Below are 22,700 nucleotides of genomic sequence, written 5' to 3'. Positions count from 1 at the left end.
TTGAGCGACCGGTCACAGGCAGTCCATCTAGCGAACTTTTCCTCCAAGGCCCACAAAGTGCGATGCGGCGTCCCCCAGGGATCTTCTCTTTCCCCCCTTCTTTTTAATTTATATATTTTTCCGCTTATCTTTGCCCTACAAAAGATGGAGGTCACGGTGTTTAATTACGCCGATGACCTCCAGCTCATTTTTAGCCTCTCTGACTCTATCAACAACTTCCAGTCGGTGATGGTCTTTATCAGGGATTGGATGAGCTTTAACCATCTTAAGCTCAACCCTGATAAGACCGAGCTCCTCCTCACTGGCAGTAAACTCAACCCTTGGTCCCCCAGTTTCTGGCCCCCCTCCTCTGGCTCACCCCCCTCTCCCTCTCCCTCTGTCAAGACATTGGGGATTACCCTCAATCAACAACTCACCCTACACTCCCAGATTAGCATGGTGGTTTCCTCTTGTTTCTTTACTTTGCGCACCATTCAAAAAATATCTCGTTTTTTTTCTTTCTCAGCCCTCAAACTGATCCTGATGGCCATGGTCCTTTCCCGGCTAGACTACGGGAATGTACTGTACACTGGGGCCCCTGCATACGCCATGCGGCGGCTCCAACTGGTGCAGAACCAAGCTGCCTGCCTGGTCTATGGCTTACCCAAATCTCACCACACCTCTCCCCTTCTAAAATCCCTCCACTGGCTCCCTATTAGAGAAAGGGCCCTCTTTAAGATGGGTTGCATTACGTTCCAGGCCCTTGTGGGAACAGCCCCATCTTTCATCACTTCCAAAATCACACCCTATATCCCCAGCAGACAACTGCGATCTTCCTCTCAATCCCTCCTGGTGGTGCCCAGGTTCAAGAAGAGCATAACGGGAGGCACGAAGTTCTCCGTCCTTGCTCCACAATTTTGTAATTCTCTACCTTTCCAACTGAGATCAACATCACCCTACCTGGGGTTCCACAGCACACTGAAAACCTATTTGTTCGCACAGGCCCATAAAAGCTAAAACTGCACCCTTCCTATTTAGACTCACTCTCCTCAACAGCGCCATGAAACCGCCTGGTGTACGAGCGCTCAATAAGTACTTTTAAATTCAAATTCAGCAATAAAACCTTTTATGGAAGGATTAAAAATAATTATTCCTCCTAGGTTACCACCGTCTCCAGTGTGGAACGTAAAGATTGTTCTTACCAGGCTCATGGGGCCCCCTTTTGAACCTTTACATAAATGTGAACTGCAGTTTCTTACATGGATAACAACTTTTCTCATTGCTATTACCTCTCTTAGGCGAGTTAGTGAGATTCAAGCTTTCACTATACAAGAACCATTTTTACAATTACACCGTAACAAAGTGGTTCTAAGGAGTAATCCTAAATTCCTTCCTAAAGTAATTACTTCATCTAAACCAAATATGTAGAGTTACCAGTGTTTTTTCAAAACCCAGACTCTGTAGCAGAGAGCTCTACACACTAGATGTCAAAAGAGCTCTTCTCTATTACATCAATAGGACCAAATCCTTTCGCAAAACAAAGCAACTATTTGTTGCTTTCTCTCCACCACCTAAAGGCAACCCCATTTCTAAATCAGGAATAGCCAGGTGGATTGTTAAATGTATAGAAATATGCTATCACAAGGCGAAACGCACATTAACAGTTCCTCCTAGAGATCACTCCACACGCAAACTAGGAGCCTCCATGGCTTTCTTAGGGAACATTCCCCTAGAAGACATCTGCAAGGCAGCAACAGGGTCTACAACACACACCTTCACTAAACACTATTGTGTTGATGTGCAAGCTAAGCAGCAAGCTGCAGTAGCCCAAGCTGCCCTCAAAACTCTTTCAAACTACTGCAACGGATACAGGTGACCACCGCTAGGGGAGATACTGCTGCACAATCGATGCAAAGTGTAGAATCTGCAGCTCATATGCCTCAAACAGAAAATGCTACTTACCAGTATGCATCTGTTCTTGGCATGTAGAGCTGCAGATTTCTACACGCCCTTCCGCCTCCCCGGAACCTGTATCTGTTCCAGTTTTTTATCTTAATTAGATATACACGCATGGACATCCCTTCTTTATTTCTACTAACTCCATCATTTCCCATCATGCCGAAAAACAATTTAAGGATGGATCCCATGCCCATGCGCACTATTGTCTAAAGGAGGAGCCACCTATCTCATGACTACAAAGACTTCTTCCAAGACGACAACAACATGCAATCATTTGAGCCCAACACCAGGTGGCTATCTAATGCAAAGTGTAGAATTCTGCAGCTCTACATGCCAACTGCATACTGGTAAGTAGCATTTTCATTTCTACCATAGGACTTCTTTTCTGTGAAAAATCTTTCTAAGTGTGGAGTTGGTTTAATAATAACAAGTTTATAAAGCGCCTGGTTACACAAAAAACTGTGTGTCCCCGGGCTATGTAGACAAAAGGATCTAACCAGCTCCAGAACATTCAGTAACATCTTATTTTGGAAACAAACGTTTTCAATGTATTTCTAAATCTCATCTCCGATGGTTCCATACGGAGTTCAATTGGTAGCGAATTCCATTGTTTACTGGCCAGGTACTTAAATGATCAGCCACCCCTCCTAGCTAGGCATGAAAGAGCATACTCCCAAGGGATCTCAGATGTCGCTTTGGCCGATACATGGTCTGTAATTTTTGGAGATATGCAGGCCCCTTACCCTGCGCGATGCGATGGGCCAGACACATAGTTTTAAACGTAATGCGCTCATGAATAGGAAGCCAATGAAGCGTGGCCAGGGCACGGCTACCTGAGGACTTCCTAGAGAGATTTAGTGCCAGCATAGCTGCCGCATTTTGTACACATTGTAATCGGTGAAGTCCTTTTTTGCTCAGGCCCGTGTACAGCGCGTTGCCATAGTCCTAAGTGCGGAGCAACGAGAGTATGAATCAAAGTTCTCCTGCTAGTTGCGGGGAGTAAGTCCAAGATTTTACGCAGGCTTTTTAGTATGCCATAGCACTTTCCAGCAACCCCTCTGGTGTGATGTTCATAGTACAGGTTGACATCTAATCTGAACCCCAGGTTTTTCACTTGCTCCGAGGGGCAAGGAGTGGGCCCCAAGTCTGATGGCCACCACGCCGAGGACCAGATGGAGGGTGCTTTCCCTATCACAAGAAACTCGGTTTTACTACGTTAAAACGCAGGCAATTGTTGTTCATCCAGCTAGCGAGCATTCCAAGACAGGTCGAAAAATTAGCTGTAGCCTCTTCTGGGGGCTGGGATAGTTTCACCACCAATTGGGTGTCATCCGCGTAGGACACGATCTCCACCCCATAGGCTTCCAGCAGCTTGGCAATGGGTTCTATATACAGGTTGAATAAAGTAGGGCTCAAAATAGAGCCCTGTGGAACACCTTGCCTTAGTGATCGTACTTCCGGTGTATATGGGGGGGCAGCAGACTTGAAATAGTCTATCTACCAGGAACGAGGACAGCCACTCGTAGGCCGGCCCCTCAATCCCCCCTTCTCTGAGGCGGGAGAGTAGTATGGGATGCAAAACGGTGTCAAAAGCCACGCTGAGATCTAATAGCAGCGCGGACGTCCGCCCTTCAACAACTCTCCTGCACAACAGTTCCGTCGAGAAGAGCAGAGCCGATTCAGTGGAATGGTTATCCCTAAAGCCGGACTGTGAGGGGTGCAGGAGTTGGCCCTCTTCCATATATTTCACCATCTGACCATTCACGATCTTCTCCACAACTTTTGCACAGAAGGGTAGGAGTGAGATGGTCTGAAATTATCCAAGTGGGCAAGACTGAGATTGGCTTTTTTTTTAATGGGGATAACCTGCGCTATTTTCCAGTCTTGCGGCACATAGCTAGCCTGGAAAGACGGTTTAGCCATGTTGCAAGCACGCTTCCTCAATGCACAAGTTGCGGGCAGATAAGCTGCCTCTGAGTTGTAAGATATGCTCATTTAATCCTGGGGAGAAAGGCTATGAGCATGAGGGGACGAAACTGACTCTGATGCAAATTAACTGCCGATCCCTAAGGAAACATAAGCTTGATATCTATGATCTCCTTATAGACCAACAGCCGGAAGTTCTCTTCCTTACTGATACTTGGTTTGTATGAAAACTCTAAGAAACTGCACATGTATAAAAACTAAAGTTCGAGGCATGTGGGCTGCTGAATTCATATCTGTGCATAGATCGCCGCCTAGTGTTGGGTCCGGATGATTGCACATTGTTGTCCTGGAAGAGTCTTCGAAGTATCACGAGATAGGTGGCTCCTCCCCTGGACTACAGTGCGCATGGGCATCCACTCCATCCTCAGATTGTTTTTTTCCGCCATTGGGTTCGGATGCATATTTGTGAACTCAAGTTCGGAATCGATAAAAAACTTTCCGTATGGCCAAAAGGCCTTTAGTTATCGTCGGTATTGTCTTTGCGATCGGTGCCCAGTTCTTGTTCCAGCTCTGTTCCCGAGCCGGACATCCACAGGAGCCGCGTGGCTTTTCGGCACTGAAGGCCCGGTCGACGCCAGAGGCCTTATCGACGATCCATCATGGAACGGAGCCCGTTCAAAAGATGTCCCGTTTGCAACTCCAAGTATCCTCACATCGATGTCCACCCGGTGTGCAACAAGTGCCTGTCTCCGGATCACGATGAAGCCAGCTGTATGGCTTGTTCTCGGTTCCGCTCCAAGAAGACGATTCGACTTCGACACGCAGCGAGCAAGGAGGCCCAGCAGACGGCACCGGACCCGGTGAACATCTTCAATGCCGAAAAGGAAGAGGGAGTCGAGCAGGAAGTTCGAGAGAACCTGTCTGATCCTGAATCGGAGGTCGACTCCAGTTACAACGCAGATGTTGAAATGGTCGATAATGAAGACGTCGTCGACGAGGTAGTAGACGACGATGTGGCCTTTGGGGCCGTGGAAGATAGCTCGAGCGAGGAGCTAGGCCCAACCGTTGGTACGGGGGCCGCGACCAATACACTCGATAAGGCTCAGCTCGAGGGATCGCCACATGGCCTTACCCGAGATCGTACACTTGGTTCTACAGCCTCGCCTCAAGGCTCTGCTACGGACATTTCTAACGAGCCATCGGTTGACCGATCGAAACCGAAAGCATCGGTGTCTACACAACCGAAAGCACTGGACGCAAAATCGAAACCAAAAGTGCGTATTGCTTTGGTAGGCTCGAAGACCTCTGAACTGTCGGCACCGACGAAGCAAAAGAGTGGTATCGACCCGGTGAGGTCGCTAAAGGGTTTCGAGCCGAAGACCGGGGCACTGAAGAAACTGGTCAAGGACGTCGACCCGAAGAAGTCGGCGCCGAAAGCCGTCGACACAGACAAGGGACTCGGAGCTCAGAAGGTTCTCGATCCTAAGCGTCGACCAGACAAGGCTAGAAGCGGTACAGACCTAGAGTCCACACCTGGCGGTGGCTCCAAGGAACCCGTCGAGTCAACACAGCCATCCGCCTCCTTTTCGAAGAAGGTGTCAGACTCGCCCAAAACCCTTAAAGACAGAGAGGGTAGGTTGTTGATTTGGTTGCAGAGATTTAAAAGTAAATCTCCATCGTTGACTAGTTTGCAGTTGAAAAAAACCTTGTCGACAAAGGTCTCCGATGCGCCGTCAATGGCAGCTCCACCGACTATACCTGTACCGGCGACAAAGGTACCCTCACCACTGACGCCTTCCTCGTTGGCGATTTCTTCTCAGTCGTTGGCCTCCTCGTCGATGTCTAAATCCTCTTTGACTATACTTATTCAGTCAATGACCACCTCTTCAACGACAACTACAATGATGACGACAGTATCCGCATAGAGGGCGATAGCGACAGTAATTTTGTTGTTGGTTCCCATTACGTACTTGTCGACGACACAGACACCACTGCCTTTAACGAAGCTGACGACGCTGCATACTACTCCCAGCCTTAAAAGACCATCCACGTTACAATTTACTCTATATCCGTCGACAACGTTCTCGTTGACGACACAGGAGAGGCATTTTATTCTGAATCCTTCACTGATTTTGCCTTTACTTCCTTCAACATTTTTCGAAGAGTCCGATGAGGATGACATGTTTGGCTCTGCTCACAGTCTCTCTCAGCTTCACATCCAGTATCAAGACGATGATTAAGAGAACTATGGGGGTTATTAGCAACCGGACTTTCACACCCTGCAGTCTAAAATGTAATGCATAAATCTTGCATTCATCTTGAATCTTACGAAGACCCAGATACAAGGACATTACTCGGTGACCTGGAGACAGTAGATCTCCTGCAAATTGTCTAATCACCCACCCATTTAGCAGGGCATACCTTAGACGGCCTATTTACCAACAACAAAGATATCACAACCACTAAGGTCAGCCCTCTAATATGGACAGACCATTCTGCAGTGTGCTTTTCAGTTCCCATTAATCCTTGCCCACCCTCCCAGACAACTTCTGGATCAACGAAATTCAGAGACTGGAAGAACATTAATCTCGACCAGTTCACTCAGATCATACTTGACAGTCCTCCGCTAAACAATCAGGACCCTGTAGCTGCGTCAGCCACCTACTTGGAGAATCTGAACGCAGCCTGCAACAAACTAGCCCCCACAAAAACCTCTCACAGGAACAGAAAGCTTCAATCCGCCCCTTGGTTCTCGGAATCCCTCAGATTACAGCGCCAATATTGCAGAAACTTAGAAAGGCAGTGGCGCCGACATTATAATAACTCGGACAAGATCAGCTATAAAAATGCCCTCTTTAATTATAAAAAACGGATTACATCCAAGAAAACCACCTACTACACCAACCAAATCAATCAGGCCAAAAACTCATCAGGAAAACTGTTCCAGGTGGTAACATACCTGTCCAATCCTCTGCCACCCTCCTCAGAGGGATCCCAGGCCCTTTCAGACGCACTGGCCAAATTTTTCGAAGATAAGGTCAGAGCCATCTTCTCCACTTTTTCGCCTGACCCTTCCTTATCCCATACCGAGTACTCCACTGACAATAATACTCCACATTTCTCAGTCTTCGAAAATACCACGAAAGAAACTGTTCAACCCCTGATCGCCCGAACCAAATCCGGATCACCACTTGATCCTTGCCCTCCTGCCGTTCTCAACCTCGTCGCAGATGCCGTTGCCCCATCACTCACCACTATCTGCAACGCAATGTTCACATCCGGCACCTACCCTTCAGTATGGAAGGAAGCCATTATTAAACCGCTACTCAAAAAACCCAGTTTAGACCCTTTTCTTCCAGCCAGCTACAGGCCTATTGCATGCCTCCCTTTTCCGGCCAAAATCTTTGAAAAGATCATGAACCAGCAACTGTCAACATATATCCACAATAACAACTTACTGGATGACACCCAGTTCGGGTTCCGTCAGGGACACGGCACGGAGACAGCACTCCTGAAAGCCGCGGACGAGATACGAGCCACCATGGACAATGGAGGAGCTGCAAACCTCATACTTCTAGATCTGTCCGCAGCCTTCGACACGGTCGATCATACCACTCTGATCGACCGTGTCGCGGCCATAGGAATAAGGGACAAGGCTAAGGAGCTTCTCGCCTCATTCTTGTCAAATCGCCCACAAACTGTGAAGCTGGGACATTACACCTCCCAGACTTTCTCCTTGCCTTGCGGTGTACCACAGGGATCCTCGCTAAGCCCGACACTGTTTAATATATATGTGTCTGACTTGGCGAGGGTCATCAAATCCCACGGAATTTCTCTCACCACATACGCAGACGACACACAACTGGTGTTGTCCGTATTTGATGATGGCCAAACAGTAGCTTCAAACTTCCAATCTGGTATGAAAGCAATAAGCTCCTGGATGTCATCAAACTGCCTCAAGCTAAATTCTGATAAAACAGAAGTGATGACATTCGGGAGACTACAACCAATCTGGTCTCCACAATGGTGGCCCCAACAAATGGGACAACCTCCAGAACCAGTAGTCAAGGTACGAAATCTGGGGGTTATCTTCGACAACAAACTGTCCTTTCAGCAGCATGCAAACTCAGTGGTTTCATCCTCCTTCCACACCTTAAAAAAGATCAAAAAACTCATCCTGTACTTACCATCTTCTGCAGGCAAAACTTTAGTCAGCACGTTAGTCTTTTCTAAAACAGACTATTGTAATGCCTTGCTTCTAAATGCACAACAAAAGGTCCTCAATAAACTACAGACTGCACAGAATGCAGCAGCTAGGACCCTGCTATACATTCCCAAATTTGCATCTGTCTCCCCCTACATCCAACAGCTACATTGGCTGCCGGTGAGGAGCCGCATCAAATTTAAAGCCTTGTGCATAGCTTATAAAGCGATCCACAATCATGGCCCCCTATTCCTAAAACAAGCCTTTCACCCGCCCGAACAGCGAAGAACATTGCGTTCATCCTCAGCCCATCTGCTAACAGTCCCCCGCACAAGAAGGGCTAACTGGGGAGACAAACGCTTCACCGTTGCCACAGCCAGACTGTGGAACACTCTCCCTCTCCACATCAAATGTGCACCAACTTTGCTCAATTTCAGAAAAAAACTGAAAACATGGTTGTTCCAAGCCTAAACCCCCCTCCTCCAACAGAGTTCTGTGACACAGCGCCGAGACACCCTCGGGTATTTGCGCGCTCTAAAAATCGCCATAAATAATTAAATAAATAAATAAACCTGTTTGTGAACCCATGGCTCGCCTTCCTGTGGCATTAGTTCAAGAATTGCAAGACATGTTGCATTATTATTGTACTTGTTTGCCTTCATCGACAAGTGTACCTCTGCCTCCACCTTAGTCAGCATCTCCGCCAAGTATGCCGCCAACAACAGATAGTGTTCTACCTCCGCAACAGCATGACGCCTCTGATGATGGGGATGTAGAGGAAAGTGAAATTCAAAGTACTAGACCAGCTGGCAATGAGTAGGAAGGTTAAATATTCTCAACACCTGATTCCCCAATCTAGGAAGACTGTGCCAGAAATCCTTATAACAGACCATATTTGGGAGGAAGGTCTGAAAGTCATGAGAACACCTGCTACAGTGATTGCAGTGTTGCCTCAAATAGACAAGAAATACAAGGCTCCTGATGATGCTCCAGCTTGTCTGGTAGAACACCCGAAACCAAACTGCAATCACTCAAACTGCACTACGGAGATCAAGGAATCCTTCAGCGCCTATCAAAGCTCCACCAGATAAAGAAGGGAGGCTGTAGTGTTCTTAAAAGATAACTTCATAGTTAGAACTTAGAATGTGGAATGTAGAGAATTCACTCTGATGTCGAATGTAGGCAACAGTCACTTGACGGTTGCAAGAGCTGGTGTTGGATGGGGTCGCTATCTTCTTACTTTAATAAACTTAACTTGATTTCATATGCTATGTTTACTGTTATCTACTTCAAGTATATTTGACATTCTACAGAGGCGCTTTAATAACATAGGCAAGAAGTTTACCACCACCTCGGGTACTACTGTGCGCGCTGCCAACATGCTAGCGATATTGGGTAGATATGCTCGCCAAATGTGGTCAGATATCGCTCCATACGTTGACCTTCTTCCAGAAGGTAAGAGACGAGACGCAAGAGATTCTTCTAGGACTTGAAAGATCTGCTTCAGAGATCATTGATGCCTCCATGGATGTGTCTTCCTTGGCTATTCGTCAGCCAGCAGGAGCAGCCGTCCTTAGACGTCTGTATTGGTTGAGGGGAACAACATTCCGCCCTGAGGTGCAAAGTCCTAGATATTCCTTTTGATGGCATTGCGCTTTTAGGTAAGCACCTTGATGACGCTTACAGGCCATTAAGGCAGACACCAAGACTGCTAAAGCTTTGGACACGCGCCAATACAGGAAGACCCCTTTTCTTGGAGCCCATTCATTTCGTGGGGGCTACCAAAAATTCCAGCCTCAGACCCATCATTAATTTTGCCCTTCCTACAAACATCAACAAACCTATTGTGCACCACCATAGGCTGCATACTTCAGGCAACCCAGACTTGTACAACCAGTACAGTCCAGAGATGCTGATCGGAAACAGTGACGATGTCCCAGTGCCTGCTGCTCTTGCCCTCTATCCTTCCAGCCAAAGGAGCTCGCATCACTCACTATTTCAGTCAATGGCAAAAAATTGCCATGGACAAATGGGTCCTGGATATAAAAAAGTTTGGCCATACCCTGGAGTTTAACACAATACCACTTCCTCATCCACCACAAAAATCTGTGCCATCCTATCTTTGTTCACTCAGAAGGAGGCATACGTCATGCTACAAAAAAGAGCCATAGAAAGAGTGCCACTCTTTCAAAGGGGAATTGGCTTCTACTCCTGCTTTTTTCATGTGAAGAAGAAATCTGGAGAATGGCGTCCCATTCTGGACCTCAGAAAACTCAACAGATACCTAAAAAAAAAACTTTATGCATGGTAACTCTCCAGGAAATATTGCCACTTCTGAACCATTCAGCTCTGCAACATCTTGTGGAGGAATGGTTACGTCAGATTACGGTAGATGCCAGTGCTTACGTTTTAGGAGCAAGTCAGGTAGAAAGCCAAGAAAAGTTTATCATGGAGTTTGCATCCATGACACTTTGACCTACTGGACGTAGGTTCAGTAATAGAGAATTAGATTTTGGCCCGAGTTTTAGGGAGTGGAGAAATTCAAAGCATATTTATGGGGTAGTCCTTTTCTCAAACGATCTGCTTATAGATCTTTTATTGACTTGCTGTCCAGTAACAAAATAAAGAGGTTGACAACAAGATTAGTCCAGTTGGCCATTAACCCTTTCGATGCTGATGACGAGCTCAGCTCGTCATCACCCACGGGTGTCGTGTGTGCTGATGACGAGCTCAGCTCGTCATGGTGCCACTAAAATGGCATTTTCTAGCACAGGGGGGGGGGGAACGCCCAGCAGCCATGTGGTTAAATGGTTGGATTGAAGTTTCCATATTGAGTACATTCCTGTTAGACCTGGCATCCTTGGCGTGGTCTTCCCCCTAACTTTTTGCCTTCAGACCTCCTATCTTGCAGACTTAGTTTTTTGCTGACCACAGGACTCTGCACACTTTACCACTACTAACCAGTGCTAAAGTGCTTGTGCTCTGTCCTAAAAACATGGTAAGATTGGTATATACGCAATTAGCACGTTAATTTACTTGTATGTCCCTAGTAAGGTGTCACTACCTGTGCCCAAGGCCTGTAAATAAATACAACTAGTGGGCCTGCAGCACTGATTGTGCCACCCACTTAAGTAGCTCTTAAAACTGCATACAGGCTGCAAAGGCTAGCCTGAGATATGTTTAAACTGCCTTGTCGACCTGGCAAAATAAACCTGAAGGTAAGTAACTTGTTATATTGGGTGATAATAGGTACTACTGTGATAAACCTGTTCATCTGGAATGTTTTGGCACTTTATTTATGACTGCTTTACTTGATTAGGAGGTAACTTGGGTTGGAGGGGGTGTATATTATAGTTTTATTGTAGTAGGTTTAGTGGGCTAAGATGTGTATGAAATTTACAGTTGTCAAAATATGTTTGAATGCTTGTGGATGCATGTCATATGAGATATATTGACTATCAATTTTAATCTATTATAGTTATCTCGTTATTTCTTTTTTTCAATCTAGCTTTTAATCTTTGTATTATAATTATCTGTGTGCATCTCCTTTTTAGAGCAAATGATTGTATATGTAGTGCACATAATTTATGATCTATATTATATCATGAACTCGTCACAACACCCACCCACTCCGCCGGTCACACGCTTGACCCCATCTTCTCCCCTAGCCCCCACGTCTCCTTCAACCATACCACCGAACTCCATTGGACCGACCACCTCTGCATTCACTTCACCTTCAAGAAACCCACCACGCACCACCGCACCCAACAGATGCCTCACCGCTGCTGGAGCAAAGTCCCCGAAGACCAGCTAACCACCACCCTCGCCCAGATCCCACCCGCTGAACATACTGACCCCGCCGCCCGCAACCTCAGACAGTGGATCAACGACTGCACCAACACACTCGCCCCGATCAAGAAACCCTCCAACAATCATACGAACAAGAAAGCCACTGGTTCCAAGCAAACCTGCCGAAAGCTGGAGTAGATCTGGCTCCGTGAACGAACACCGGACAGCCACGCCGCCCACAAGAATGCCACCCGCAGACACCATCACCCCATCAGATCCGCCAAAAAGGCCTCCTTCAAAGACCGCCTAGACAACAACGCGCACAACAGCAAAGAGCTCTTCAACATCGTGAAGGAACCCCAGGTCCAACACCAATGACGTCCCACCCTCGCAACACCTGTGCGACTTGCTGGCCACCTTCTTCCACCGCAAGATCAGACATCCACGACAGTTTCAACGCCACCACTGCCCCGACAACCACTGAGACCTCTGCCACCACGACCACCAATCGCCTGCTCTACTGGACCAAAATCAACGACGATGACACCATCAAGATCATGAACACCATCCACTCCGGATCTCCGTCGGATCCATGCCCACACCACATCTTCAACAAAGCCAGCACATCCATCGCACCCAGTCTCCGGAAAGTCATCAACACCTCCTTCGAGACAGCAACCTTCCCGGAGAGCTGGAAGCACGCCGAGATCAACGCCTTACTCAAGAAACCCAAGGCGGACCTCAAGAACTTCCGGCCCATCTCCCTGTTCCCGGCAAAGGTCATCGAGAAGACAGTCAACGAACAACTGACCCGCTACCTCGAGGAGAACAACATCCTGGACCCTTCCCAGTCCGGGTTCCGCAGCAACCACAGCACCGAGACTGCCCTCATCGCCGCCACCGATGACATCCAGTCCCTGCTGGACAACGGAGAAACGGCGGCCCTCATCCTTCTGGACCGGTCAGCCGCCTTCGACACGGTCTGTCACCACACACTACGAACACGCCTCACGCTGGGATCCAAGAGAAGGCCCTGGACTGGACCACCTCCTTCCTCTCTGGTAGAACACAGAGCGTCTGCCTTCCCCACCCCTTCCGCTCCGAAGCCACCGAGATCATCTGCGGCGTACCCCAGGGCTCATCCCAACACTGTTTAACATCTACATGGCACCGCTCGCCCACGTCGCCCATCGGCATGACCTCAACATCCTCTCCTACGCCGATGACACCCAGCTGATACTCTCCCTCACCAAGGACCCCCCCACACCGCCAAAACCAACCTTCATGAAGGAATGAAGGCCGTTGCTGAATGGATGAGGAACAGCCGACTAAAGCTTAACTCGGACAAGACGGAGGTCCTCCTCCTCGGATCCAACCCTTCGGTCTGGGACGACTCCTGGTGGCCGACCGCACTGGGATACGCTCCAACACCCACCGACCACGCACGCAACCTAGGGGCCATCCTCGACTCCACCCTCTCCATGACTAAACAGGTCAAGGCCATCTCCTCCTCCTGCTTCAACACCCTCCGCATGTTCCGTAGGATCTACATGTGGATCCCCACTGAAACGAGAAGAACAGTCACCCAGGCCCTTGTCAGCAGATCGTTCTCCCACCTCGCCGCAAAGACCTGGAACACCCTCCCCATCCACCTACGGCAGACCCAAGACCTGCTGACCTTCAGAAAACTCCTCAAGACCTGGCTTTTCGAGCAGTAGCAGCATTCCCCACCCCAGCCCCTTGAGATCCTCACGGGTGAGTAGTGCGCTTTACAAATGATATGATTGATTGATTGATTGGGACTACTTCACTAAGGTCTATTTAATGAAACTAATAAAAAATATTTAAAACCAGCAAAATGATTCCCTGAAGTAGCTTGTATTTGTTTAGGGCTCATGTTATTCCTCTAAATATGTTTGAATACAACCTAATTAGTTTATCAAAAAAACATGGTTGCTTTCTTTTGTTTTTCGAAAAAATTATTAACTATTCATGAGTTCTAATTTTTTTACATTTTTTTTTATCACCTCTACCGATGTTTTAGGTAGAAGAGTTGAAGAACGAAAATGCACTTCTGCGAGCACAGCTGCAGCAACATGGCATAGAGATTGTGGGCGACACACCTGGGCAGTGATCTTTACATGGCATTGTCATCCAACAACTGCACTTGAAAGGCTAGTCTTCCTTACTGACATATGCCTGCTCATCCGTCATCTCCATTTGTAGTGCAGAGATTTTCAACAATCCTTCTGTAAATATGGCCCGGAAAAACTACTTGTAGCTTGGAAATAATGGTGCATCTTTCTCAAAAAGCAAGAAGTGGTAGCCTTACATGCTATTGCTAGCCACAAGCGGCTTTCCTTCTAACAATGTAGAAAATATTTACTTCATTTTTATAGTACATTTTTAGCAACAGAGACAACAAAAAATGAACGGATTACAGCAGAATGTGCGGTTTGACCTCTATTTTTCCTTTCATGTTAACTAACCATGTCTGCTCTTAAGAGGCAGGAAGCAGCAAGCATCAGTTGTGCTTGTTTTTGGCGAAAGTACTGATTATTTAACCAGTCGCTCGATATCTTGCTTCAGACGTTATGAACATAGTAGCCATCAGCGTAATACTTGCTTGGCTGACAAGCACACTTTATGTCTTCATTTTTTTTTTTTTTACAAACAAAACCATAAGCTACTTTATCTGTAGTACTCAAGCCTTTTATTGTGCTAACGTTTTATTCGTACTGATGGCAACAATCGAAGAATAGTTGAGACAAGTTTTCTTCTAAGGACTTCATAAAAGATTTTCTAACCTAATTGACCGAAGCAATATTTCCCCAAGTACACATTGGTGAATCTGATTTTTCTGACTCTGCAATTGGGAATTAGCCACCAGATCACTTTGGATGGAGAGAAATCTGACGGAGGCCTGTTCTTCTTCTCGCTGTTGCAGCAAAAAAATCATGTCAATATTTGTGGGCCTTTAAAACTTCCAGCAACTCAGCACTGTGTGTCGGAGGGCTGTATCAATATTTGTGCAATGCATCACTTATTTGCGCCATATCGCAAGATCTGGGTTCTTTGTATTTATATAGAAGAGATATGGCACTTTGCCTTCTTTATCCGCGTTCACTATACGTTCCACAGTTGTGGAAATTCCTGCTGTGTAATAGAATGCAAAAAGTGTTAAGGTGCCAGATCAAATAGGCCTCCGTGTGTGTGTGTGTGTGTGTGTGTGTGTGCGCGTGTGTGTCGCCTTCAAAGATTTTAGGATCAAAGTCTGAATCACTGTTTTGTTAATGCGATATATAATAGCCATGCAGACAGGAAGCAGCTATGAAGACTACCTTTCAGCCTGCAAGAGCGTAAACTAAATCTCATTGCCTTTAATCCGTACTTTTTGAAACCGAGGACGACAAGTATTTGTTGCCACACTTTGTTAAACTTAACTTTTTCCTGCCATATATGTTGTGATGCAATATAGACCAGCTGGGTAGCACAGCTTCCATTTTCTCCAACTTTCTCTATATTTAGTTTAGCTGAAGAGCTTACTGTAGGCTATTCACAACCGCATAATTGATTCATGAATGTGACTGCTACAGATGTTTAAAAAAAATGCCATTGCTGCTAGAAACTGGACTTTAGTTAATGTAGCTATGTCCATTGCATTACACAGAGGCAAATTCATGACCTTCCCCTGAATATTCAATTATGTGGCTCTGCAATATGCACAGTGTTTGAAAATAATGTTGTCCTGCTAAAATAAGTAAAGAGGTCCTTCCTAATACAGTGAATGTAAAACATAACTATGCTAAAGTTGATAACCTACAGTGCTGCATGGTTTTGCTCCAATTAGCAGCGGTTGATACTTGATTTGTCATCTTCGTCATAAGAGGAAAATGGTCGACTCAGCAGATGGCAGTCTTTGCTCCCATTCTAAATATGCTATAAAGAAATTCCGTTTGTGCTTGGCATCAAGTTCTGGTTCCATTTGGTATTGCCCCAGTCTGATTGTTGTGACATGAGAAGAAATTTGTCTACATCCCAAACAGAATGAGATAAAGTAGGACGGTGAAGGGTTTATTACACTGTATATATTATGCCCAAGTAAATAGATGAGTATTTTAATGTTGCCGATCCTTGGTCCATTGAACTGTACATTCATGAACTGCTTACAGTTTCATTGCAGAGATTGACATTCTTACTTAGCTTAATTCAGCACTAACACTGAGCGGCTACATTATTGAAGTCTGCCTGGTGATTTTGGTAAGAGGAAAACGAGAGGGAAACAGCAAGTGAAGCAATGAAGGAGAAATTATAGGCCCAACTGGTTAAACACTATTTAATTTATTGTCAGAGTCCCACATTTCAAGACTGTGAGTCTTCTACATTCTACTTTGGTGGACTTTCATGTATGCAAAACTAGAACATTGCCCCTCTTCCATATGTAGATGAAGAGATAGTTCTGTTGGACATGCCCTGGTCAGATCTGCATTTCTAGCTTTAAGGTTGGAAATGGGTTCTCTGTCATCTGCTTGATTTCTTTGGTCAGGCCCTGATCTATCAACTTATATTTTGCAAGTACCCCATATTTAAGTGTCATGATAGAAAACCTGCCTGCTCTCATACTATTGTATGTTCGATTTATGAGAGCTTCTCTGGGAATTGGTTTTGAGAAGCAAATTCAAATAAAATAGTCCTAGTCATGAGCATCTATGTTTTTCCAACAACATAATACGGTTTGTCCAGTCTGTTTACTGGGGCTCGTTCTGCTCTCAGCACTGGTTCAATACTTTATTGATCTTTCAATGCAGAAATCCTTGTACAGCTTAACTTTTACGTGGAAAAGTAGATCGGAAATATGAACACTAGAATTTAAAGAACTTTTTTCCTAGGGATTTTTGTATATTTAATTTACTTTTGTACAATTTTGAAATTGAATTCTCAGTCCAAAAAATAACTAGAGGGGGCCTTTTCATAATTATTATTTTAAATGTAGCTGCAGGAAAACAAAGTGAAAAGGCTACGGCCAGCTACTTAACCCTCTCCATGTAAATCCTAGTACGGCCACATATAAGTAGAGTACACCATTTTACAAAATAAAATGAGTTTTCTTTTTCTCCAACTGGTAGCACTCTGCATTAGAAAAACACGTTTTTATTTCGAGCCTTTGGAAATTCAACTTTTTATTAACTTTTTCAAAACATTTTCATGTACTCTTAGACCTATTTTCTATCCATGGCAGAATTATTGGTGCTAAAATATTTTACATCACGGCCCTTCCACTCCTCTTCCACGTAGAATATCTCCCGAAATATTGCATTTAATTCAAGTAATGTTATGATTTATTGACACTTTGTCTGATGGTAACATTATTTACCAAGGGATCATCAGCACTTAATTTTTTTTGTTTTTTTAAATGTCTACAGCATAAATGATCGTCAATGCATCTAGTCCACTGAAAAGAATCTCCAGTTTTGAAATTAATACATTTTATTCTGGCCATGTGATGCTAGACTGTGCAGCGTAAAGACATAATGGAGTCTGTAATGCCCAACTGCATTTAGATTTCCGAATTAAGAGCTCCTCGTGCTCAAGTGTTAAAAGCCAAATGAGTAGAAACTGAACCACGTTAGAAAGTGGCATGTCGAGGTTTTCAAGGACAGCCAATATGTATATAAGAAGCCTTAAAAACCTGCTTGGATTTACACTTTCCAGTGATTTTTTTTGTTCTCTCTCACAGAGCTAAGTAGCAGAACTTGAATTTGCACATCTGGGTTGCCCCACATGACTGCTATTTCTAGATTAGGTGTTTTAGTATGTTTATGGTTGCTGATGGCTGCCTCACAAATTTTTCAACATTTCAGCTTTCTTCCAACGTTGACAATTTCAGTTGACAGTCATGGTTTTGTGACAGCAAGAACAGTAATTGAAAGAATACTAGTGAGGCTTGAGCTTTTAAAAGCGAATTTATTCTCTATGTACAATATAGCCTTTCCTTGTCACAAGTGACCATTTTGAATCTCCCGTTGTGTACATGTATTGTGTGTATGCTTCTTGTACACTATTTGAACATGTAATCTCTTTCAGAGAAATAGACTGCTGGTTGGGCTATTTAAACAGGCTACAACAACTAATTTGTCAGTTAAAGGGAGTGTGGGTGATTAGGTCTGTCATTAATGCCAATCAGCCATCAAGCCAAATTCTATTTATGAAACTCTTTTGTATAACCCAATTTCATGCACCACTTTTCCATCAGTAGTTTTTTGTATATCATTTTCAGAAAAGTGTTTGGTTTACACTTTTTGCGTAAAATGTACACCTTGCAAGTTAATCATTCCAATGTTTGCAGTGTCCCCTTAAAAATAAATGCTACCACTTGCACCAGTAGTCCGTCTTGAAGCACAGAGTAGGCTTTAAGACAAGATATTGCTACATTAGTTTGAGAATGTTCGTTCTTGATATGCACTTTGGCCAAGTGATGAGGAATGTTACAACAGGGCCTGTCATTCACCAGTCTCCTCTGATTTAACAACTTGCAGTGGTTAGGAGTGATAATCCACCACGTGTCTTTCCCTGGAGTTCAACAAGATTATTAAAGCGACTGGATTGGTCTTAAAGATTCAGTGCCTTTCAGTCTGTCAGACTGTCTTGGATGTGCTCTGAGTGGGTCATGCCCAAAATGTTCATTCCCTTTTGCGTGCATTTTTGCTTTTATTTCAGACTTGTTTGTGAGTATTTCTTTGTGGTTAAGTCAAAGTTCTGCAAATTAATGAATTTTTCAAAGGGCTACTAGGTTTCCCTTCCTTCTGAGTTTCTTAACAAGGCGTGTCTTTAATAGGGCTTCTTTCTTGCTAGATCCTAGGAAGTGTTGAATTTGTATATCTGTATGCTTTGTGGGGCCTGTGGGCTTCCACTGAGCCCAGAATTACCCTCCAAATATATTCTAGATAACTGTTGTCGCATTTCTCAGTTGTAGCTGGATGTCTTGGTGTCTGGTTCCTGGAGCACCTCATCATAGCCTAAGGAGTGAAGTGGTGCTTTGTGTCACTTGTTTAGAGTTCAGGCAAAGATGTTTTATAGACGCAAGTGAGTTTTCATCCCTCAGTCGTGCCTTGACATTTTTCCTAACTCTTGTGGCCTATGCCCTAGTCCTAAACCATTACCATACATACTCCTTTGAGAAACAACTCCTCATACAGATTACTGTCCTATTGAGAAGACCATGAGGTGGAATTCGAAGAGAAATGGAGGTTTTATTACAGTTCTACTTGGAGGAATCTCATCTTACTTTATTTTTTCCCGGAAACCCATGTTTCTTCCTGAAATTCCCCCACAACATGACTTGTGTTACTCAAACTGTTGACCAGTGTCCTATCCAAATAAATTTGCTTCCCTCCATTAGTTCCAATGATCAGTTTTGATTGCTGGGTTTTTCATATAAGCCTATCGTTAAATTCCAGTGCATTTAGGAGTGGCCTGCATATCTTGACTGTGGAAAAACACCAACATGGTTGATGTTAATGCTGCTCTGCATAAAACAAGGCTAACTTCAATGGACTCAGATGAAAATCTGGACTTGGAGAGCATAGGGCTTGCATAAATGTCTTGGAACTGTAGCTTGTGTGTCTCATTTACCCTTGTCGGATATTCGGCATAATAAACTAACAGAAAGACTCCTTTTGATATTTCGTAATCAGTTTCCAAGTAAACACTTCCAGTCTCTTTGGAATATCGTTTGCCTCTCAATGTATTTCTTATATGACTGTGACTAAAACTACTAGTCCATGTGGCAAAACGTGTTCTTTGCATTAAGTGACCTAAATAACTACAGTGGAAAAAATCGAGGTACTGACTATATGCTGTGTAGAAAGCTGTTGGGTGGCATCTGTGCTTAAAAGTATCATGCTTTCTATGTTTTAAAAAGCTACAAATATGTGCCTTCATTAAGCATGTTGGTCTTGTAGCAAACCGCAGAGGTACCATCTGTTTTTTTTGTATTCTCCAAATGAACAGTGTTGCGTGGAATAAGTTAGCCTAACTAAAGCCAGGTATGCAAGAGTGTTGTCGCATTAGCCTACACCTTCTATTCTGGAGTGAATGTTTGTGATCTTGCAGTTCTGAATTTTGCATAGTATATTCCAGAAGCCCCTGAGGGAGAGGAACACTGTAGGTGCACTGCATATTCTGGAGAGAAGTGAGTTCCTGCCATGGTGTAGTCTGAGTTGATATGCGAAGCCTTGTGAATAGCGGTTCGGTTTGGAAGCAGTCTTATGTGGCAACTTGATTATTCATGGCCTGACCCTAGTTGTTAGTTGGTGATCCATGCAAGATGCTGATTAACTAGGTGAAAAATAGCATGGAAAGTATTGCATGTTATAGACCTTCTAATAACAGATCCCTACCATGTATTCTACCCCTTCCTAACATTTTTTGCTACTTGTTAGTTAATCAGGCCTAAACAGAACTATTGGGCTGTTAAATTACGTAAAAGCATGTACCACTGCCACCAGTACTAGTGGTTGCAGAATGGCGGCAAACAAGTACATTCCTTTCCAGAAATCTAATTCCGTACACTACTGAGTTTTCCTTTCTTCAATTAAACAAGCACTGTTGAGGATGAGCTATGTACGAAACAAAACCGAGAAATATATTCTGTGAATATTTTTTCTTTCTGATGAAACCAGTAAATGAACTATAGCAAAAACGGGCAAGTTCTTAGAAGCAGACTAAACCTATGTCACTTAGAATGGGAGTTAAGATTTCCCTCCATTCTTTTATCAGACTTTTTAATTTGTTCTCTTTTTTGTGTGTGTTGTCGTAAGTGTATTTTCCATAGATCAGATTAATACAAAGAATGAAGCTTTTCATAAATACAGCTGAGTAACTTGGAACATTTTATAGACCCACAATTTAGTATCCTGGTTTGGCATTCCAGGGTAGCAAAGCTTTTATTCCAAACCAAAATGTGGTAAAACATTTGAAACTTGAAACTCCGTTCGCTCTCTTGCCATAAAGTAATGCAATAATGTTTGCATATTTTCTACGTTCTGTGATGGTTTCAGAAAATTTATGAAACAGAATGGTGATGATCTTTTGTTAGTTCATTTTGCACTGAAAAAAACATTTTAAAACAATGTAAGTGTCCATTGGTGTCAGTAACATGCTTTGCTGTGTGACTGCAATGGATATAAACAGCAGGTTCTAGACTTTACTAAGCTAAATCAGCTTCGCGGAAGCTCCCTTTACAAAGTTAGATTTCAATGTGATTCCCTGTTACAGCATGGCATGGCGTGTGGTTGGGCAAACCAAGTAGCAAAGGGGAGTTAGAATTCGAACTTGAGTCCTGTGTTTTAGCAGTACTACAAAGACCCTTCTTTTCTTTTGCAATGTATAAATGAATTTTGTTGCCCCTGTTCTGCTTTCTGTGTAATATGATGGCACATATTTTCATAGAAAGCTTCTTTTTTCCTAACATATTCACTTAATTTCTCTTTTAGTTAAGTGTTAAAGGTAGTGATACCTTGTGTTTATTTGATGCAGGCATGTACTACAGCACCAGCTTTGATTTTGATGTTTGCTGTATAGTGAACACATTTCAGAAATTGAAACTGTTAGTTATCCATAATTGGATGAGTGATGGATGGATATTGATTATTTGGAGGTGGCAGGTTTATTTTCGAAGAGCTGATTGACTACTTATTGGAAGTTCTGCTGCTTTAACTTTTTTTTCACAGCTGCTTTAATCAACCTTTTGCATTGATGATCCCTGATATGTATTGTGTCCCTCAGAGTAAACGTACCAAACTGCTACAACTTTAATATAGAGGTGTTCTACAATGCAAATTTACATTCAGAGGGGAAGATCACTGCAACAGCTATAATAAATTCTAAGGGTTAGCCAACTGTTACGAAGCTTGTCTTGAGAATTCCTTTGCATTTTGAAAGTGGGACATGTCCCAGGTGCTTTATATCAGTTAGTATGTTGTTCACATGTACTCAGCACAATTTAAATATTAGGTGAATATATCTGTAAACTCCAAGTGCCCTACATGAACATTCTGGATGTTATGTCTTAGTGCTAGATGCAGTTTGTTGTAACATCATACCAGACATTTCTTGTAGTGTGTACTCTGCACCACTGAAGACATTTTGTAATTCTGTAGACTACACATTCTCATTCTATTTGGAACAGACAGAAGCATCAAAGCTACGCTCTGATTTGCTTGTCCAAGCAGAATGTAAAGTCTGATTTCCATGCATTTATCTGCCTCCCCAGATTGTTTGACTGTCACTTTTACTAACATTAATGGAAAAGCATTGTTAAGCCCTCACTTTTATTTAAGAAAAGGAAAGAGGACAGAATGGCTGACGAATGGTTATTGGAGACAGGCAGATGCCAGAACTTATCAGACCACAGAAGAAAAGGCTTCAGTATGAAGAATGACGATCCATGCAAGCAAGGAACTCTTTAAAGGTCTAGGAAGTTATAATCTAACCATGTAAAAAAAAGTCAAATAGCAATTGCTGAATCCGTCTTCGTTTGTATATATTAGTAATTAACTGAAAAATAAAGTTAACAGCAAATGTGATATTGCTGTTTTTTTAAGGAAATAAAAAAAATAAAAAAATACTTTTGTGTGCGTTGTAATTATTTGTTGGCCTGGATGTGGTTTTGTTCTAGCAACAACTGTGTATCATTTGCAAACTCCGAACCATGAATCTCCCATATAAACCATTCCCTTACTTTCTGACTCTTTCCCATTTTTTAAATGTAGCTATCTGCCTTTTTTGGGGGGTGGGTACACACAATATCTGCTTAGATTAGCTACCCATGGTATCCTTTCAT

General features: G+C 43.8%; 1 protein-coding gene across 3 annotated transcripts in view; it reads left to right on the top strand.

Moving 5' to 3' along the window:
* USF2 (upstream transcription factor 2, c-fos interacting) overlaps window positions 1–22,484 on the top strand; it is a 203,705-nt gene extending 181,221 nt beyond the window's left edge. For 2 of the 3 annotated variants that reach the window (XM_086929938.1, XM_086929939.1), the window contains exon 10: window positions 13,902–22,484. In XM_086929938.1, coding sequence (XP_086786064.1) covers window positions 13,902–13,991 — 90 coding nt within the window. In that variant the 3' untranslated portion in view covers window positions 13,992–22,484. The remainder of the gene's footprint in view (window positions 1–13,901) is intronic. The other variant, XM_086929940.1, reaches the window with a different exon arrangement.
* The last annotated feature ends 216 nt before the right edge of the window (window positions 22,485–22,700 follow it).

Source organism: Lissotriton vulgaris, chromosome 7 (genome assembly GCF_964263255.1).
Source record: "Lissotriton vulgaris chromosome 7, aLisVul1.2, whole genome shotgun sequence".
Classification (NCBI taxonomy): domain Eukaryota; kingdom Metazoa; phylum Chordata; class Amphibia; order Caudata; family Salamandridae; genus Lissotriton; species Lissotriton vulgaris.
The sequence above is the reverse complement of the archived record's forward strand: the minus strand, read 5'-3'. Positions and strand labels throughout refer to the sequence as shown.